The 16,808-nt window shown below is 27.4% G+C and overlaps 1 protein-coding gene across 1 annotated transcript; it reads left to right on the top strand.

The window, feature by feature from the left end:
• Positions 1-4,223: 4,223 nt before the first annotated feature.
• Positions 4,224-6,983, top strand: LOC124811849 (uncharacterized). The gene is made up of 4 exons (XM_065790675.1): positions 4,224-4,362; positions 5,525-5,620; positions 5,968-6,384; positions 6,493-6,983. The coding sequence occupies exons 1-4, from the start codon at positions 4,347-4,349 to the stop codon at positions 6,933-6,935; spliced, it is 972 nt and encodes a 323-aa protein (XP_065646747.1). The 5' UTR covers positions 4,224-4,346; the 3' UTR covers positions 6,936-6,983.
• Positions 6,984-16,808: the final 9,825 nt, after the last annotated feature.

The raw sequence follows: 16,808 nt of genomic DNA, 5'->3' as shown, positions 1-16,808 counted from the left end.
GTCTTTTTAAGAGATTTCAGAAGAAATGGCCATATATCAGGCAAACAGAGTATTCGCCAGCTAGAGACTAAATCTTCAATGAGGGTACCAAAATACATATACATACATGTGTACATAAATGCTGTAAATCTATATAACAAGTTTTTCATAATATTATTGAATATAATTTAAATAATTAAAGACTTTAGACCTTTCCAGACAATCAAAGTATGCACTAATAGATAATGTTCAAATATAATATTTTTATAGATAGATTTAAAAACAGTTCTCTTTTTGTTTATTATTTAAAAGTAATAGTTTTAGATTTTGTTTAAACTGTTCAAGAGTTGTAAGTATTTTAACATCATTACTATTTATCTTATTCCATACATTAGGTCCTCTAATAGTTATTGAGAACTTAGTGGACTCATATATAGTTTTGGGTTGAACAAAGTTGTTACTTGAATATTTAGTCATGTATTTGTGTTGAATTTTGTTAAATAATGGTTTGAAGATATTTGGTATTGTATTATTATTAGTTTTATACATAAAAATTAGCAGATGATATATATTTATTTGGTACAAATTTAATATTTATAGATTGTTGAACAATGGTCAAGAGTGTGGGAGGCGGTGTGCATTTGAGAATAATCTAGTTGCATGTTTTTGTTTGCTAAATAGATTTTTAGTCTTCGTTTTATTGGTGCTGCACCAAGCAATCTTTGCATAATTAAGATAGAAATGAATAAATGAGTAAATGAGTATTTCAAACATAATTGATCTAAGTATGGTTTTGCTTTATAAAGTAATCCGATATTTTTTTATAGAGTAATATATCGCTTTATAGAGTAACCCGATAATATTTTCAATCATGTTTATGTGGTCTTTCCAATTTATGTTTTTATCTAGAAATATAAATAGAAATTTCATTGAACATTCTCTTTTTACGACATATTCTCCAATTATAAATTTTGGAAGTGCAAGAGGGATTTTATCTTTTTTATGGAGGCGATGAAAAATAGTATAATTTTAGTTAAATAAATGTTTATTCATATTATCTTCTAAAACTAACCATTCAGTTAGTTTTAGAAGTTTGTTGACCGTTTTAAATAATGCTGTTATATCACTGTGAGAATAAAATAAATTTGTGTCATCAGCAAATAAGATAGAATCTAGAATATTAGATGCTTTGTTTAAGTCATTAATATAGATTAAAAATAAAAGTGGTCCTAATATAGATCCTTGATATATTAATTGATATATTGTTAGTTTTTTCATTGCCGAATGAAATACATTGTTTTCTATTAGATAAGTAGCTTTTGAACCAAGCTATGTTTATATTTTTGATTCCGTAGTTTTCTAATTTTTTTATTAAAATACTATCATCAAAACTGTCGAACGCCTTACTAAGATCTATGAAAATACCTAAAGTGAATTTGTTTTTTCAAAACCTTGAAAAATAATCTGAATGAGATGAAGAATTGCATGATCAGTAGAGTACCCTGTTTTGAGGCCAAATTGTTTGTTATAAAGAATATTATTTTTTTCTAAAAATGAGTATAATTTGGTATACATAATGCGTTCTAGTATTTTCGAAAAGCAAGGCAGAATGGAAATAGGTCTATAGTTAGAAATTTTAGTATCATCTACAGATTTAAAAACTGGTATTACTCTTGCAATTTTAAGTTTTTTTAGAAAGATTTCTTGTTTAAACGAAATATTAAATATATGCAAAAGAACTTTTTTAATATAGAAAATACATTTAATTACAACATTACTACTAACATTATCAAGTGTACTTTGTTTAATTTTAATGAACGCACAGCATCTAATAATTCTTTTTCAGTTAACTCAGCATTTTCCATTATTGATTTAGTAGGAGTCAAGTATTTCTCCTTGTTAAACTCACTGTGTTTTAATTTTGATGCTAAATTTAAACCTGCATTGACAAACACCTCATTAAATGTTTTAGCAATTATAGATCCTTTTGTAATATCTTGATGATTATAATTTAGTTTTTTTGGAAGATAATTTAGCTTAAGTGTTTTTTTTCCCATTTTGAGTATCGCCTTTAAATTTTTTTATTTTATTTGAATAGTATAACTTCTTTGAAAGTTTTATAATTGGTTTATATTTTTTATACCATAATTCATTTTCATAAGTTCTTTTTTACAGAAATACTTCATGCAATCGTTTTTTGATGATTTTATTATTCCTGGCGTAATCCAAGGGTTTATAAATGTTTTAGTTTTAATTTTTGTTACCACCGGGAAAGCTTATCATAGTGTTTTTTGAATATTCGAAGAAAACTGTTATAAGTAGTATCTGTGGTTTGAAATCGTAAAATTTCGTCCCAGTTTTCAGAGAATAGAGAATTATTAAAAAGTTCCATAGAAACGTCATTATATATTCGATTTGTAATTATTTTTTTTCTAGGGGGTGTGTTCGACAACTTTATGTGCGATTATAAATATTGGAAAATGATCGAATATATCAGATATTATTATTCCAGTTTTTATTTTGTTTTTTGTTTATTTATATATTATTATTTGATCAATTGAGGTTGCGTTTAAAACGTTGTTTCAGCAGTTTTTTATTTGCGCTAAGTACACAAAATTGGGAGTATGTATTAAAATGAGATTCACACTTCTTATAAAGGTAAACTTTTTGATTGCTATGGATACCTTACTTTGCATAGCATAGCAACAACATATTTTCGGTATTTGTTTGTAATTTAATTAATAACACGAATAATGATTTAATTACTTTTAATTTTAATTAAATTTTTATTCAGCCAAAGATTGCTGAATTTGAAGGCAGTGATTTTAAGCATGCTGTTCAACGATTTGTATACTTGTATAAAAAAAAGTGGAAATCTGCAAAATATACTTCCAAAAACTTTGAAAAGCACGTTTTGAATTAGCTTAATGAATATTCAATTGTCACAAAAAAAGACTGTTTTGACCACGTCTACAAGCAGACGTGGTCAAAAACCAGTTACACTTGATGATAGTTCTAATAAAACTAAAAAACGGGGTATATCTGGCTTGCTTGAATCTCATTCATCCAAAGAAATTTTTTTTGCTGCAAGTAAAAAATTAAGAGATGAATCTAATGTTACTGCTGCCAAGAACGTTTTAAATATTTCAAAGGCAGATAAAGCAAGTAAATATTCAGCAGACGAAGTGCTGGCTTTTATAATTGATTGCAATCTCCCTAAAGCTTCCTATCAACTGATTAGAAGCGAAGCTTTGGAGAAAGAATATAACATCTACCCCATTTACAATGATGTCAAGTTTACGAAGTTCAAATGTTATCCTTCAAATAAAACAGCCCTAATATTAATTTAGTTATGAGTTTTGTCCAGTAAAAGTGAGTTCTGGCCCTCTGTGCAACGTTAGAATAGTTTTTCCGACATTACCTACATTCAAAATAATGTTATGCAATAACAAGTCTAAATTAGTTTCGAAATGTTAACCCAGTGTCAAAAAAAGCATGCCCTGGCGACATTGGAGAAATAAAATTAGAGTTCTTACGAGATGCATTAAACATCAAAACAACTATATAACAATATAAGTGGTATGTAGGATACATCTGGGGCAACCGAACACGATCAAAAATGCGATGTTTGATTGGTCACATTCTAAAACCCTTGCAAAAAAAATCGGAATATAGAATACGTAAAGTAAAAGAATTATTTAAAATTATTAACGCCTTAACATACCAAGAAATAAAACACGCTCCAATACTTCTTAACCGTGACAATGGCGTAAAAGTATCCACAAACAAATGGGGGCCTTTATTTAAAAAATATTGTCCAAAAAACGGAATTAAATAATATTTGCTAAATTTATATTTGCATTGATATATAATCATTATGGTTTCTTTTTAATGGCTTCTTTGACGTTTTTATGTAATATTTGTAAAAGTTTTTTGTAATTATTTTATACGTCCCACGACGATCTGAGCAATAACAGGTCGAAATATTACAAAGAAAAATTTTGTTAGTACGCAGGTGGTGTTTATGCTTTATACTTTAAATATATATTCCCGTGCAACAAGATATAACATTGAAACAATTAAAATATAATAAGTAAAAATTTAAAAAAAACGGACGAAATTAAGGCTTTAAATGTGACGTCAAATAATTCTAAAACAACTTTTCACCTTTTTTACCATGTCAACCCTAAGTATGACGTCAAATTGCTTTTTTGTTTTAATTTGCAAACCATATTATATTCTTAACATTTCAGCTTTGAAATTTGAAGTGATAGAAGCAATTTATAAATTGAAACCATTTTTAAAGTTTCTTTTATTTTGAAAAATATATTTTGCAATTGAAAAAGTATATTTTAATAAAGTAAAAGATGTGTGAAACAAAAGGTAAATTCATTTTCATATATCTTTTTTTTTTTTTTAATTTGTTAAAAAGCATATATAGTTCTTTACTTTTTTCGTTAAAAAGGCTCTTCCTTTGTTAAGTAGTCATTTATAGTTTTTAATAAATATAGTAAAATATAAATATATTTGACTTTATAAAGTAGTCGATGCCATCAAATCAAAATTACTAATGCATTTATTTTTTAACATTATCTTTTTTTTAAATGTTTTACCTTCAATGACAGTTAAATTCTTGACACCTTTGTCTCACCAACCTTTTTTTTTGTGTCATTATTGGGCAGATCAAAAACATGCATTTTTTGATGCTGAGACCAGTAATAAAATGCTGCAATTTTGATAAAGTTCTTTTTATAATTTAACTATAAAATATTTCATATATTCGTTTAATACATATTGATTTACATCGATTTTTGATGGCCGGATCACTACCTATACTATATACCATATACTATAAACTATATTCAATACTATTAAACATGTTCTCATAGTATTCAAAGAACGCTAGTACCCATGTTTTAACATATTATTTTAGAACAACGTCTATTTATATTTGAATATACTGTGGTAGGCAAGACAAAAAAATGCTACTTCAAATGTTAGATATTTATTAGCGCAATAGCACCCTTAATAACCTAAGAACTAAAGAATTTACTAAGATCTATTGTTATTTCTAAATATTTTCAGGCAGATATTTTATATAACCATATAAAGAAATTTATTTTCTATAAATGTATATAGATATTATAATTTATAGAACCATATAAACTATAATCAGAAGTAGCTCATAATAAATTAAGTTCTAAAAACTCATTAAAAACGTTTTAAAAAGTTTCAGTTCGTTTACATTTATTATTTATAATAAATTTTTTACGTTAATGTTAGCAGCCATGGTGTATTAGCTAGAGTTCATGCTCAGAACAAAGAGGGGCCCGATGTATTGAACGTCGGGCCCCTTCTCGGCCGACTTGGACTAAGTAAACGACATTAATAAAGTAGGAGGCATTAACTTTTTGGTTAAATGCCTTTCCACAGTGCAATTTAAGTTAACTCTTTAAGTTAAGCAAATAAACATTCGTAATAAACAATTTTATTTTTTGCGAATGTTTTGAATAATAGTTAACATAATATGTTTGTTTTTATTTAGTCGAAAAAAATTTTTTTAATGAATTTAAAATACACATTGACTTGGATGAAAAAATCGAAGATTTCGAAATATCAAAATACTCCTTAGCTAAACAAGGTAAGGTATTTAATCCCATTTTTTTTTAAAGACAAATGTCAAAAGGGTACTTAAAATATTTTTTAGGGCTCTCACACAAACAAATGTTGTTTGGGGCCCTCACATTAACAAAAAAGTAAACACACAGACTTTGCCTGAGGGTAATGCAATAAAGTCATAAGACTGATTGTTTATTTATAATTTATCAATAAGTATTTTTGATATTTCTGTTTTCCGTCGTTAGATATCAAACATAATAAAATTGTTTAAAACAATTCATCAGTTTTTTAACTCTCAAAATCAACTGTAAAGATCAATGGAGTGAACAAAATATAATGTACTAAATTTCGGTTTCTTTTCATTTTTAGAGGCTCATAAACAAAATGTTTGTCCTTCATCAATAAGAGAAGCTATCGTATTTAAAGAAATGAGTGAGCTGCTTTATTCCAAAAACATTGAACTTGCTCAAACTACTTCGTATTTTGATTTCAACGAACTTTTTGATATGAAGCCGTTAAAAACAGAATGCAGGTATACAAGAAAAAGCAAAGAACATTTAGTTGCCAATGAAGTTTCTCAAATAGGTATTCATAAAAAAAAACGTGCAGCGTCTGAAACGCTACTCAAAACAGTAACTGTTAACGAAAGACCTTCTCTTCCACTTTTCCGTTCTCTGGTTAACTTTCATGAAATAACTATTTACGATACTCAATTAAATAGTACCTTAAGCGCATTTGGTAACCAAAGTTCTATAAATAATGTTGTCGACAACAACTGTAGTGCAGGTTGGTTTTTTGACTTATACCCAAGTTCTTTGTTTATTTGAAACTTAGGTTTAAAAATGTAAAGCCATTAATAAGCTATTCATTACTTTGTATTTTTTGTTGTTTTAGAAATCAACGTTTTAGAGAAATCTGTTTTCTCACCAGCCTTATCAACATTAGGAAGTACAAAAAGCCAAGCGTTACCGGAAGTTTGCGTGCAATCAAAAGACGTCGATGTTAGAGCATCAATGCCGTTGATCAACAGTCCATTGACTTTAAACACTAATAATATGATTTACAATCAGGATGTTTGTAAGAAAAAATCCAACAAATCTTTGCATAGACATTTTGTTCAAAATTTGTCATCAAACGTTAGTAAAATAGAGTGCGATGTTCTAATAGAAGATTGTTTATTAACCACTCAAAATTGTCTAACCGACTCAAGTTGTTCTTTTTCGAAGAACACCGACAAAAATAAAGATTACAGTATTTGTAAAACTTTACAAAAGAGAGGGTTTTTTACAAGAGTTTTTAGTTTTATGAAAAAAAAGGTTTTTAAATGTTATAAATAATATATATTTATGTATTTAACTTTTGTGAATATTATTATGTAAACAAGATTATATTGTTGTTGATATATAAAAACGCTGTAAAAGTTCCGAAATCTCTAGAACCCTGAATTAAAAGTATGCATGCATTATATACATACAGAGAGCAGAGAAAACACCCAACTTTAGACAACCAGTTTTATAAACATTTGTTCTGATGCACAGCGGAGTAGAATGTTACTTGCTTTTGTCATTTGTTACACAACTCTGTTCATCATGTTATATTATTGTTATATTATTTGTTGTGTCTTGGAAAGCCATTTGGAACATACGCAAGCTTTGTTTTTTTAACGACGTGACAGTGAACTGATAACTTTTGCAATATATATATCATTAACTATATCAAACCGATGTGTTAGTTTATAGATTCGGAATAGATTGCACCGTAAGTGCTAAAACACATGTACTATTCGACCCAGTTTTTTAATTCTCTAAATTCAACCGAAATTCTAATTTTTCTTACAACTTTAGCTGCTTTGTAAAACTTAATTAGGTCGTTTTTTAATGTCATGTCTTCCTCATGATAAAATTTTGACGTCTTAACCATAGTCAGTAACCTGCAATCTATTTAATTAATTTTGTATATTGGTTTTTCTATTTCTCAATATTTTCAATGAAAATGAGAATCCTTGATGTATATAAACTAAATGTAAGTAAAAATTTATCTTTAATTTATATGTGAAAGTATAATCTATTTCCTTTAATTTTTAAAGACGTTTTTATTTTAAAATCATGAAGCAAGTTTCATATGAGAAATAATTATTATGTAAATGAACTATCTTGCCGAATGAAATTCAATCATTTTTGTTTCACTTATCGTGCCCATCTCTGGAACAAACTTATTTCGCTTATTTTTGATTTACCCTATATCATGTCTATAAAAATTAATTAAAATATTTTATCCTCTTTATTGAAAGTAAATACTTTTAATAAATAAATTCTTAGAATACTTTTAGTTAATTTATCTTGTGACGAAATAATGTTTTATTGTTTCGAGTTACATATGTTTAAATTTTTATTATATTCTTGAATACAATTTATACTAACTTATTTAAAATTGAAAAGAAATTTGTATCATTTTTTCTTACTCTCACTTGTAAAAGGCTTCTGACTTTAAGATAATTGTGATCTTTTTTAGCAGATTTGTTTGTATATGCAAAATATATAAACATATATGCACCTATATAAAGTCACCAAAATATATAAACATATATGCACCTATATAAAGTCACCAAAAAGCCTTAAAAAATAAATAATTGAATAAAAAGAGTATGTTTTCATTTTTTTACAGATTTTTGCAAGCTGCTAATATTCCTGCTGAACGAGCAACAATCTTCATTTCTTTTATTTATTGACGAAATATAAAACAGTGGACCATGAGGACGCAGAAGAAACCATCAAATCTGCGAGTTATGCAGAATCAATATTTATAGATTAAAATATGATTAACCTTAACAGTAGCGTAGGCAGAACTTTTCGATATTTCAATTATGATATTTCAAACTTAAACTTCAACCTTAAGTATGTTTATACTTATGTCAAATGTTTTGCAAAAATATGTAGTGATTGGAGCCTGGGAACAAAAATGTCCAATTTTTAATTGGGCATTTTTTATATGGTCAAAACTTTTGAATATATATAATAATTAAAAATTAATAAAAATTGAATAAAATATATAAAAATTAAACAGGTCTCAGGAGTGACTCAACAATCTATCAGAGATTTGAAATTCATTCAAAAAAGTTGCAAATAAATTTGTATATAATCTTTCCATTTTCCTTGTCACTGTTGCCAAACGACGCATCAAAATATTATTATTTATTCAACCAAAAATTAAAAAATTACAAGTTTTTTATAAATTAACAAAATTACGTTAGGTGTCACTCATATAGTTAAAAACTAATCTGGAGTGACACCTAAATAAAATAAACAAACAAACAAAAAAATTAACAGCAATAATAATAAAAAAAGCATGCGTAAATTAAATTAGTTTAAAAAAAATAAGACAAAAAATAAAAAATATTAAATAATAAGACAAAAAAAATATAAAAACACTCAATAACAACAGCAAACAATAATGAAAGTAATTAGCAAAACAGCACAAATAAAAACAAATTTTACTCAAACGAAAAGGCAAAGCACAAAAACTTATGTTATCTTTGGCGAAAAAAGAAAGGTGTAGAAAATGTGGTAAAATAGAAAAACAGAACAACAATAAAAATAATTAGCTACAAACGCACAAATAATAACAAACTTTACTCAAACAAAAAGGCAATCACATAATCTACAAAAATGAAAGCAAAAACTACAAAGCGAAAATGCAAACACAAAAACCTCTATAAAACAAAATAAAATAAAAAAATAATCATTTGTTATTTTTGCCACAAAAAAAAAAAGTTTAGAAAAATTGGGAGCGATTTATTTTTATGTTTTAATTAGTTTTTTCTATTATTATTTCGTTCTTTTTTCGAACTTTTTTGTTTTACACTGGTACTTTGCTTTTAATTGATTTTTTTTTGTTTTGTTTTTGTTTTATTAAATCTGTTTGTTCTTTTATTCATTTTCGTGTTTTATTTTTCTTCAATCTTTTAATTCGTTTATACCTTTTAATAATATATTCTTATTTTACTTTATTTTTAACAACTCTTTTATATTCTTCAAAAAAATTTCCTTCGTCTTTCCTTTTTTTTTTTTTTTCCTTTTCACCTTTATAAATAAACGCTTCCGCCATTTGCGATGTCATTGCATTGAATGATTACAAGAGACATCAAATATAAATGTATCTAGTGGTAGGGAACAAATTGTCCGAGTTGCTTTTTTGTTGAAAAGCATCAAAGTAGCATTAACGGAGCCTTAGTAAAACAATTCACTGGTAAATTCAGTGTGTCTTGGCACAACTTGTATTCTTTACATAAAAAATTCAAATCTGTTTAATCACTCCTGTCATATTCCTTACTTTTAAGAAAATGATTTAATTATAAAATGGTATTTTATAATTAAATCATGGTAGCTACTAGTTAACCCATTAATGAACATTAGCATTAACGGAACTTTAAGAAATCAATTCAAAAAATTTCTAACAAACGAACAAAAAAATTCATTTCAGTAAGTAATGAAGCTTATAAATGTGTGAAAATAATTGTAAATTAACCCAATTTTGCAGGATTATTCCTTTGTTATTAAAAAAGTTATTACGTATATCTTGCTAAGAAAAAAAAAATTAAAGTGATACGAATAAATATTACTTTTTGATTTTGAGGCGCCCTATAAAAGAAACATTCTTTGCTATTTATACATGCATGCTGACTGTAAATGGCTGAAAAAGTTATTATAAGTTCTTTCGTTTTCGACTTTTTTGCTAAACTCTGGCCTATTGTGCAGAAGTGTGATTTTTTATGACTCCTACTGAGATGTAAGATGCAACTATTAAAAAGCAATTATTAAAGTTTTATTAAATTCATCTTTTATTTATAAAGATGAATTTAATAAAATCTTTAACTATTTGGTATTCGGCCGAATAGTTTGCAACATTCGGCAGAATACCAGATTGTAATGAAAAAAAAGCACTGCTACCGCCAAATGATAAAAAAAATTTAGCAAGTTATATTAAGATAATGTTTTGTGTTTTCTGACATCAACTCAGAAGGGTTACTTATAAAACTTATAAGTTTTGCACTTAATCCCGATAAAAAAGGCAACCCTATAACTATATAAATTAAACTATGCTTTATGTTCAGATTGTAGTGAAAATTTTATTTTTAATAAGTTTGGAGTTATTTATGCTTTTATTCTATGGTTTCGAGTTATTTAAGCTTATTTATTCTATAGCAACTTCTGAAACTACCTCAGTAATGCAAGATATACTTGAGCTGGTTATCTTTGTAATCTTTTTGAATAATTCGAAGGCTACGACATTTATACATAACTCTAGTTAAAACAAACATCCATTAATTTTTTAGGAGCGTATTTTGATGATAACCTATCAATGAAACAACATATAAACTCCATAGAAAAAAAATCTTAAAAAACATTGACATGATCTATAGAGTATAGACACTTTTAAATTTTAGGTCCTTAAAAAATTTATATTTTTCTTTTATACATAGTTATTTAACTAACGGTAATATGGTATGGGCAAGTCACACTAAGTGCTAGTCAGACTAAGTTGAGAAAACTGTACAGCAAGCAAAAACAGGCAGTTAGAATTGTATTTTAAACTGGTAGAGCTGTTCCTTGTGAACATTTTTTACGTATACTTGGTGCCTTAAATATTTTCAAGCTAAACATCCATTTAGTTTTATATTTCATGTATAAAACAAAATGAGGACTGTCTCCAAAACTTTCGAAACTTATTGTGAAGAAACACGCCATAAATATGCTATAAGATTTTCTATAAACAACTTTGTTGTACAAAAATTAATTAATCGCATTTTTATTTTATTTTTAGTCCTTTCTGTTTCTTTCTTGTTTTGTTTTCTAGTTGTTTTTTGTTTTGTTTTATGTAATTTATTTATGGTATAATTTTAATTTTTAAGTAACATTTTAAAGTTAGTCATTTAAGGTTTAAATAAACGTAGTCTATTTTTAAAAGAAAGACTTGTTTATGTTATGCTCTCAAGTTGAGAATTTTTTATGTCAGCATAGTTTTTTAATTTCTTTTATTTTAGTATACACTGCGTGTAAGCATAAAGTGACCAGTTATTTAATAAAACGTAATTTTTTATCAAATAAGCATATAAGGTTTGCAATCACTACCAAAGTAATTTACTTTAATAACATCTTAAACTACTCTAAATATCATTAAACGTATTTAATATGCATTATATACGTAGTTATGCCGACTGTTATTCTCATAATGGTTACTAAAAGATGTTAAAAAAATTATGGTATGTTTTGCTATATGTGTGGATATTATATTGGCAAAAAGCAGTTATTATATAAGATAATAAAATATATTAGAATGCCCATGGATGATCAGAACAAACCATGGGCTCCTTGTGTGATATGTGATATGTGGAACCTGTCAAACTACTCTAGCAGAATGGTTATAAGGTAGAAGATAGGCCATACCTCTGGGCGTTATCAGAGTATCAAGAAAGCCAAAGAAAACATCATGACATCATGACAATGACTTTTACTTTTATATGATTGGTTTTACAAATTACAGAAAAGTTAAAGAGAGACAAGCTTTTCAATATCTAGACATATCATCTTCTACAGCACCTGTTCCTTATGATGACAGATACCAGTAACATAACCACCACAAAATGTAAAAACACTTCTTATCATACTCTCCTAAGGTTTTACACTTAATTTAAAATTAAGCATGAAGTATTTAATATGCATTTATTTTTAATAAAGTTTTGAACGCTACTATTATTTATATCTATGTTGAAGTTACTGTATGTTGGTTTTTACAATGAATATTTCATCTCAAAGGTCAGCAAGTAACAGTAGCAAAGATAAGGATGATTCTTTTGAACCAGTAACTGTTTAGCATCACTTTTCACATCAGAATGAGCTAAATGGTTTGATTAAAGATTTAAGATTAAGACAAAAGCTGAAATTATTTTATCAATGCTAGTTGAATAGAATTTACTAACAGGGCCGTCCCGAAGAGGGAGTGTCAAGTCCCATACAAATTTTATTTGTAGGCGTATTGGACACTGGGGTTGACAAAATTGGATCTATTGTTGGCTGTTGGCAAATGTCGGCCAACGAGGACTAGACAAAGACTAAAGGACATGTGTGTAAAGGATACGACCTGAATTTTACTATGACTTATTTAATGACTTATGTTATTGTAAAGATATGAATAGTTTGTTTACTTCATTTAGACTAAAGCATGATCCTGCCCAATGGCAACTGTTCATAGAATGCTCATAATGGAGTCTCGAATCAGTGTTGCTCCAAAATTGAAATAAATATTCATTTTTTCTTTTTGCACACTTGATACAGAAGAACAAAGACTATAATAATGTCAAAAACTTGAAAAAAATTCATTGTTCTGATTTCAAGTGGGATGTTTGTGGTGATTTCAAGTGGGATGTTTGTGGTGATTTCAAGTGGGATGTTTGTGGTGATTTCAAGTGGGATGTTTGTGGTGATTTCAAGTGGGATGTTTGTGGTGATTTCAAGTGGGATGTTTGTGGTGATTTCAATATGCTTGTTTTCTTGCTTCGCTTGCAAGAGGGGTATACAAAAAATATTCTTTGCTTACGGGAAAAAAGAAATGATGATGATCATTATAAGAAAGTTCATTCGCCCCACGAGCAACAATATAAAAATAAAATGATAAATCAACTCATTTTTGCACCCAATATTAATGTATTATATTCGCAATTTTTCCAATGAGCCAAATTATATAGATAATGGGCAAGTGTTTGATTTTTGTTTTGTAGACTACCAATTTTAAAATACAGGTAAATCTTATTATCTCTTCCAAGGATAAAACAGTACTACTTGCAAAGAACTTTTCTATTAATTCGACTCTCGAATCTTATTGCCATTCTCTTCATTCCATTCTAATTAAATAGGTTTAACCATTGTTCGACATTCAAACCACTTTGGCTACCCTTGCTAAAGTCATATCTTGATTAAACTCTTCTATTGCTTGGGGTCCAGAAAACATTCCTGTCATAGTCTTACAAACTTGTTCTCAGGAACTCTTTTCAGTTCTCTCTGAACAATTTAATTAATTCTTGACTGTGCCTTGTTTTCCTGTTTGCTGGTAAATGGAATCTATTGTTCTATTTTTCAAAATCTCTGGTGGCAGTTCTGATCCCTCTAATAATTGTTTGATCAGTCTTATTTCTGTTATTAGCAAGGTCTTTAAGTCTTTGATAAACAAATTTCTCACATCTCATCTTGAGTCAAATACTTTACTGTCAGACTATCGATAAACTTTTCCATAAACTTGTTTCATTGTATATCTGGGAAAGTTTTTGAGATTATCAAATCCTTTATTTCTATCCATTTTATTAGATTTATCTTTGAAGGCAAACACTGTCTCATTTCTAGTTAATTCCGAGGTATATCAAGATTCTATTTTTGAGTCTTTTTTGTTTTCTGTCTACATTAATGACCTTCATGACAATCTAATACAGCTCTTTTTGGTGATGAATCAACTTTATAATCCTGCCTTGACAAAAAGAAAAAAAAATCCTGCCTTGACAACTTTATAATCTTTATAATCTGCCTTGAAAAAAAGTCTTCTCTTTTTGATCGCTTATAACATGCAGCCAATCTTGAATCTAATCTCACTTCTTTAGCAGATTGGGGCTCACAGTGGTCTGTAAGTTTTAACTCCAACAAGCTCAGTTTTTAATACTGTTGACATATATTAATGAATGGGAACCCTCTTACTCAAAATTTTCAATAAAAAAAAAATGAAGAAAGCTCACATTAACATTTTGTCCTTTTTTGGCAACTATTTCATTATACATAAAGAAATAAGACTTTTCAGAACTAAATATACAAAAAATAGATTCCCAAAGTAGACGCTTAAAAAAAAGACGATAAAAATATATCAAGTGACGGAGGGGCGTTTTTTGCTGATAATCAAATGTTAGCAATTTTTTTAATTATTACTTGTACTCACCTCAGCAATATTTGATTTCATTTGTGTGTAGAAGTAAGTCTTTTTTTCCACGTACTTTTTTTTCAGTACAAAAAATATTCCTAAGCTAATAAGTTTCTTTAATTGTTCACATCTCTGGCAGGTATCAGGTTTTATCAAAGTATAATTTAATAAAATTGCTATTAAAAATAGTTCGAACCGTAAACAAAAGGCTAAATTTGTTTACCTGTTAAATTTCAATTAAATGCACTAGATAAATAAAAATAAAAAAATAGAAAAAATTAAACTGCAATAAAATCTGTTAAAGAAAAGAAGAACTTAAAAAAATCAAAGGTATAAGGTTTAATAGGGGAGAGTAGGGCGTTTATTACTAAACGTATATTATATGTAATATAGTACCAATAAAGTATATTTAATATATAGTATACCTAAAGTGTACACCTATAGTATATACCTATATAGTATTATACATCCATAAAAATAAAAAGTAAAAATGAAGCTAAAAAACAAAAAGTTCAACTGCATACTTCAGGTAAATCCATAAATATTGATAAAACTAAAAAAATATTATTTTGGGACAGCTAACTTGCCTATAGAAATCTAAAAGATTTAATGTTTAATGATGGCTGGGATATGTGTAAATCCAAGCCCTTCAATACCTAGGCATATCATCTTCTTCAGCGCCTGCTCCTTATGATGAAAGTCTATCAATAACACAACTACCACAAAATGTTTGTACACATCTTATTATAATCTCCATGTACAAGTCTCCACAAGTCAAATGAGACCGGTGTTGGCAGGTCTTATTTGACTTGTGACCAATACTTAAACGGAAGTTTACTTATGCTGTATGATTTTCCAGAGCCGAAAAATGGATTAAATAATGCATAAAAATAAAAAGACTTGAAGAAAAATAATAAGTACAATAAAAAATAATAAGTATGCAAAATAAATTGCTTATCTTGAACAAACATTTTATTGCGATACACATAAATATATTGGTACATGATTTATTATATTGAAAATATAGTTCACATATGCATAAATAAACTTAATAGTTGAAAAATTTTCCTATTTGTACTTCTTTTTTGTATTTATTAATAATATTTGAGGCTAATAGTTTTCATTTGTTTTACGTTTTTATTTCTTTGAATTATAAAAGTTCATTAGTTTGTTTGTATTAAAGATGAGATTTTTTAATAATATTTTAAGAGAAAACAGGTTGATTTTGTAAACTTAATATTTTTGGGTATTATTTTGTTGAATAGATAAGGACCACGGTATGAAATAGAGAAACGTGAGAGATTTTTTTTTTTGCAGGCCTCTACCGTGAAAATATTTAGGGGAGTCGTTTTTGAAAAAAAAGGCACTTTAGAATTGCCAATAAAACTTTTGTTCAATTTTTGTTATAAAACTTGTGTAAAACAAAAAAAAATTATTAAAAAAGTTAATTAATTACCATTTTATGCCCCCCCCCCCCATTAACGGTACTAGCATGAAATGGTAATTTAAAGTTTCCTTTTCTTGTGTCGTATCTATTTTTGCTATTATGAATGAAATATTTTGAGAAATGGAGTGGAAAAAGTCCAAGTTTGTATTTTCTCATAAACATCAAATTTTGAAAAAAGTTAATTTGATAAACATTTAATGCTTTTAAATGTTTTAAAAGTAGCTCAGCACGTGAGAATTTAACCTATTATAAACTATATTTGCAGCATGCTTTTGATTTCGATAAAGTGTGACAAATTTGTATTTATGAGTACTCGCTCTGAAAATTATGTTTAACTCCATGTAAATTAGTTTTAACTCCATAATAAATTAGGTTTAACTCCATAATTAAATAATTGACAACAAAGATACATAAATTGACAACAATACATGAATTGACAACAAAGACACATAAATTTGATTAAAAATGTATTTAATCTTAGATTGTTTTCAACAAATTTATCTAGTGTAACTTGATTGCAACACTTAAATAAATAACAAAATTGACTAACAGTTCTGACCAAATTGAAATAAAACGTAAAATGGTATGCACAAAACTAACTTTAAAAAAAAAAAAGCAACAATCTTGTTATCAAACAAATTTTTTATCAGAGATACGTAATCATGGCCCTACGTACAGGAAAACAAGACGGCCCTAGGTACAAGTTATAAGACTTAATATTCTCATGAATAATGTTATCTATTAATAAACCCGGCTAAATAATAACTTTATCCGGTTTTTTATATACCGGATATTTCATGTTAATGTC

This window comes from Hydra vulgaris, chromosome 02 (genome assembly GCF_038396675.1).
Source record: "Hydra vulgaris chromosome 02, alternate assembly HydraT2T_AEP".
Lineage (NCBI taxonomy): Eukaryota > Metazoa > Cnidaria > Hydrozoa > Anthoathecata > Hydridae > Hydra > Hydra vulgaris.
Note: the sequence above shows the minus strand (reverse complement) of the source record. Positions and strands in the feature narration are given on the sequence as shown.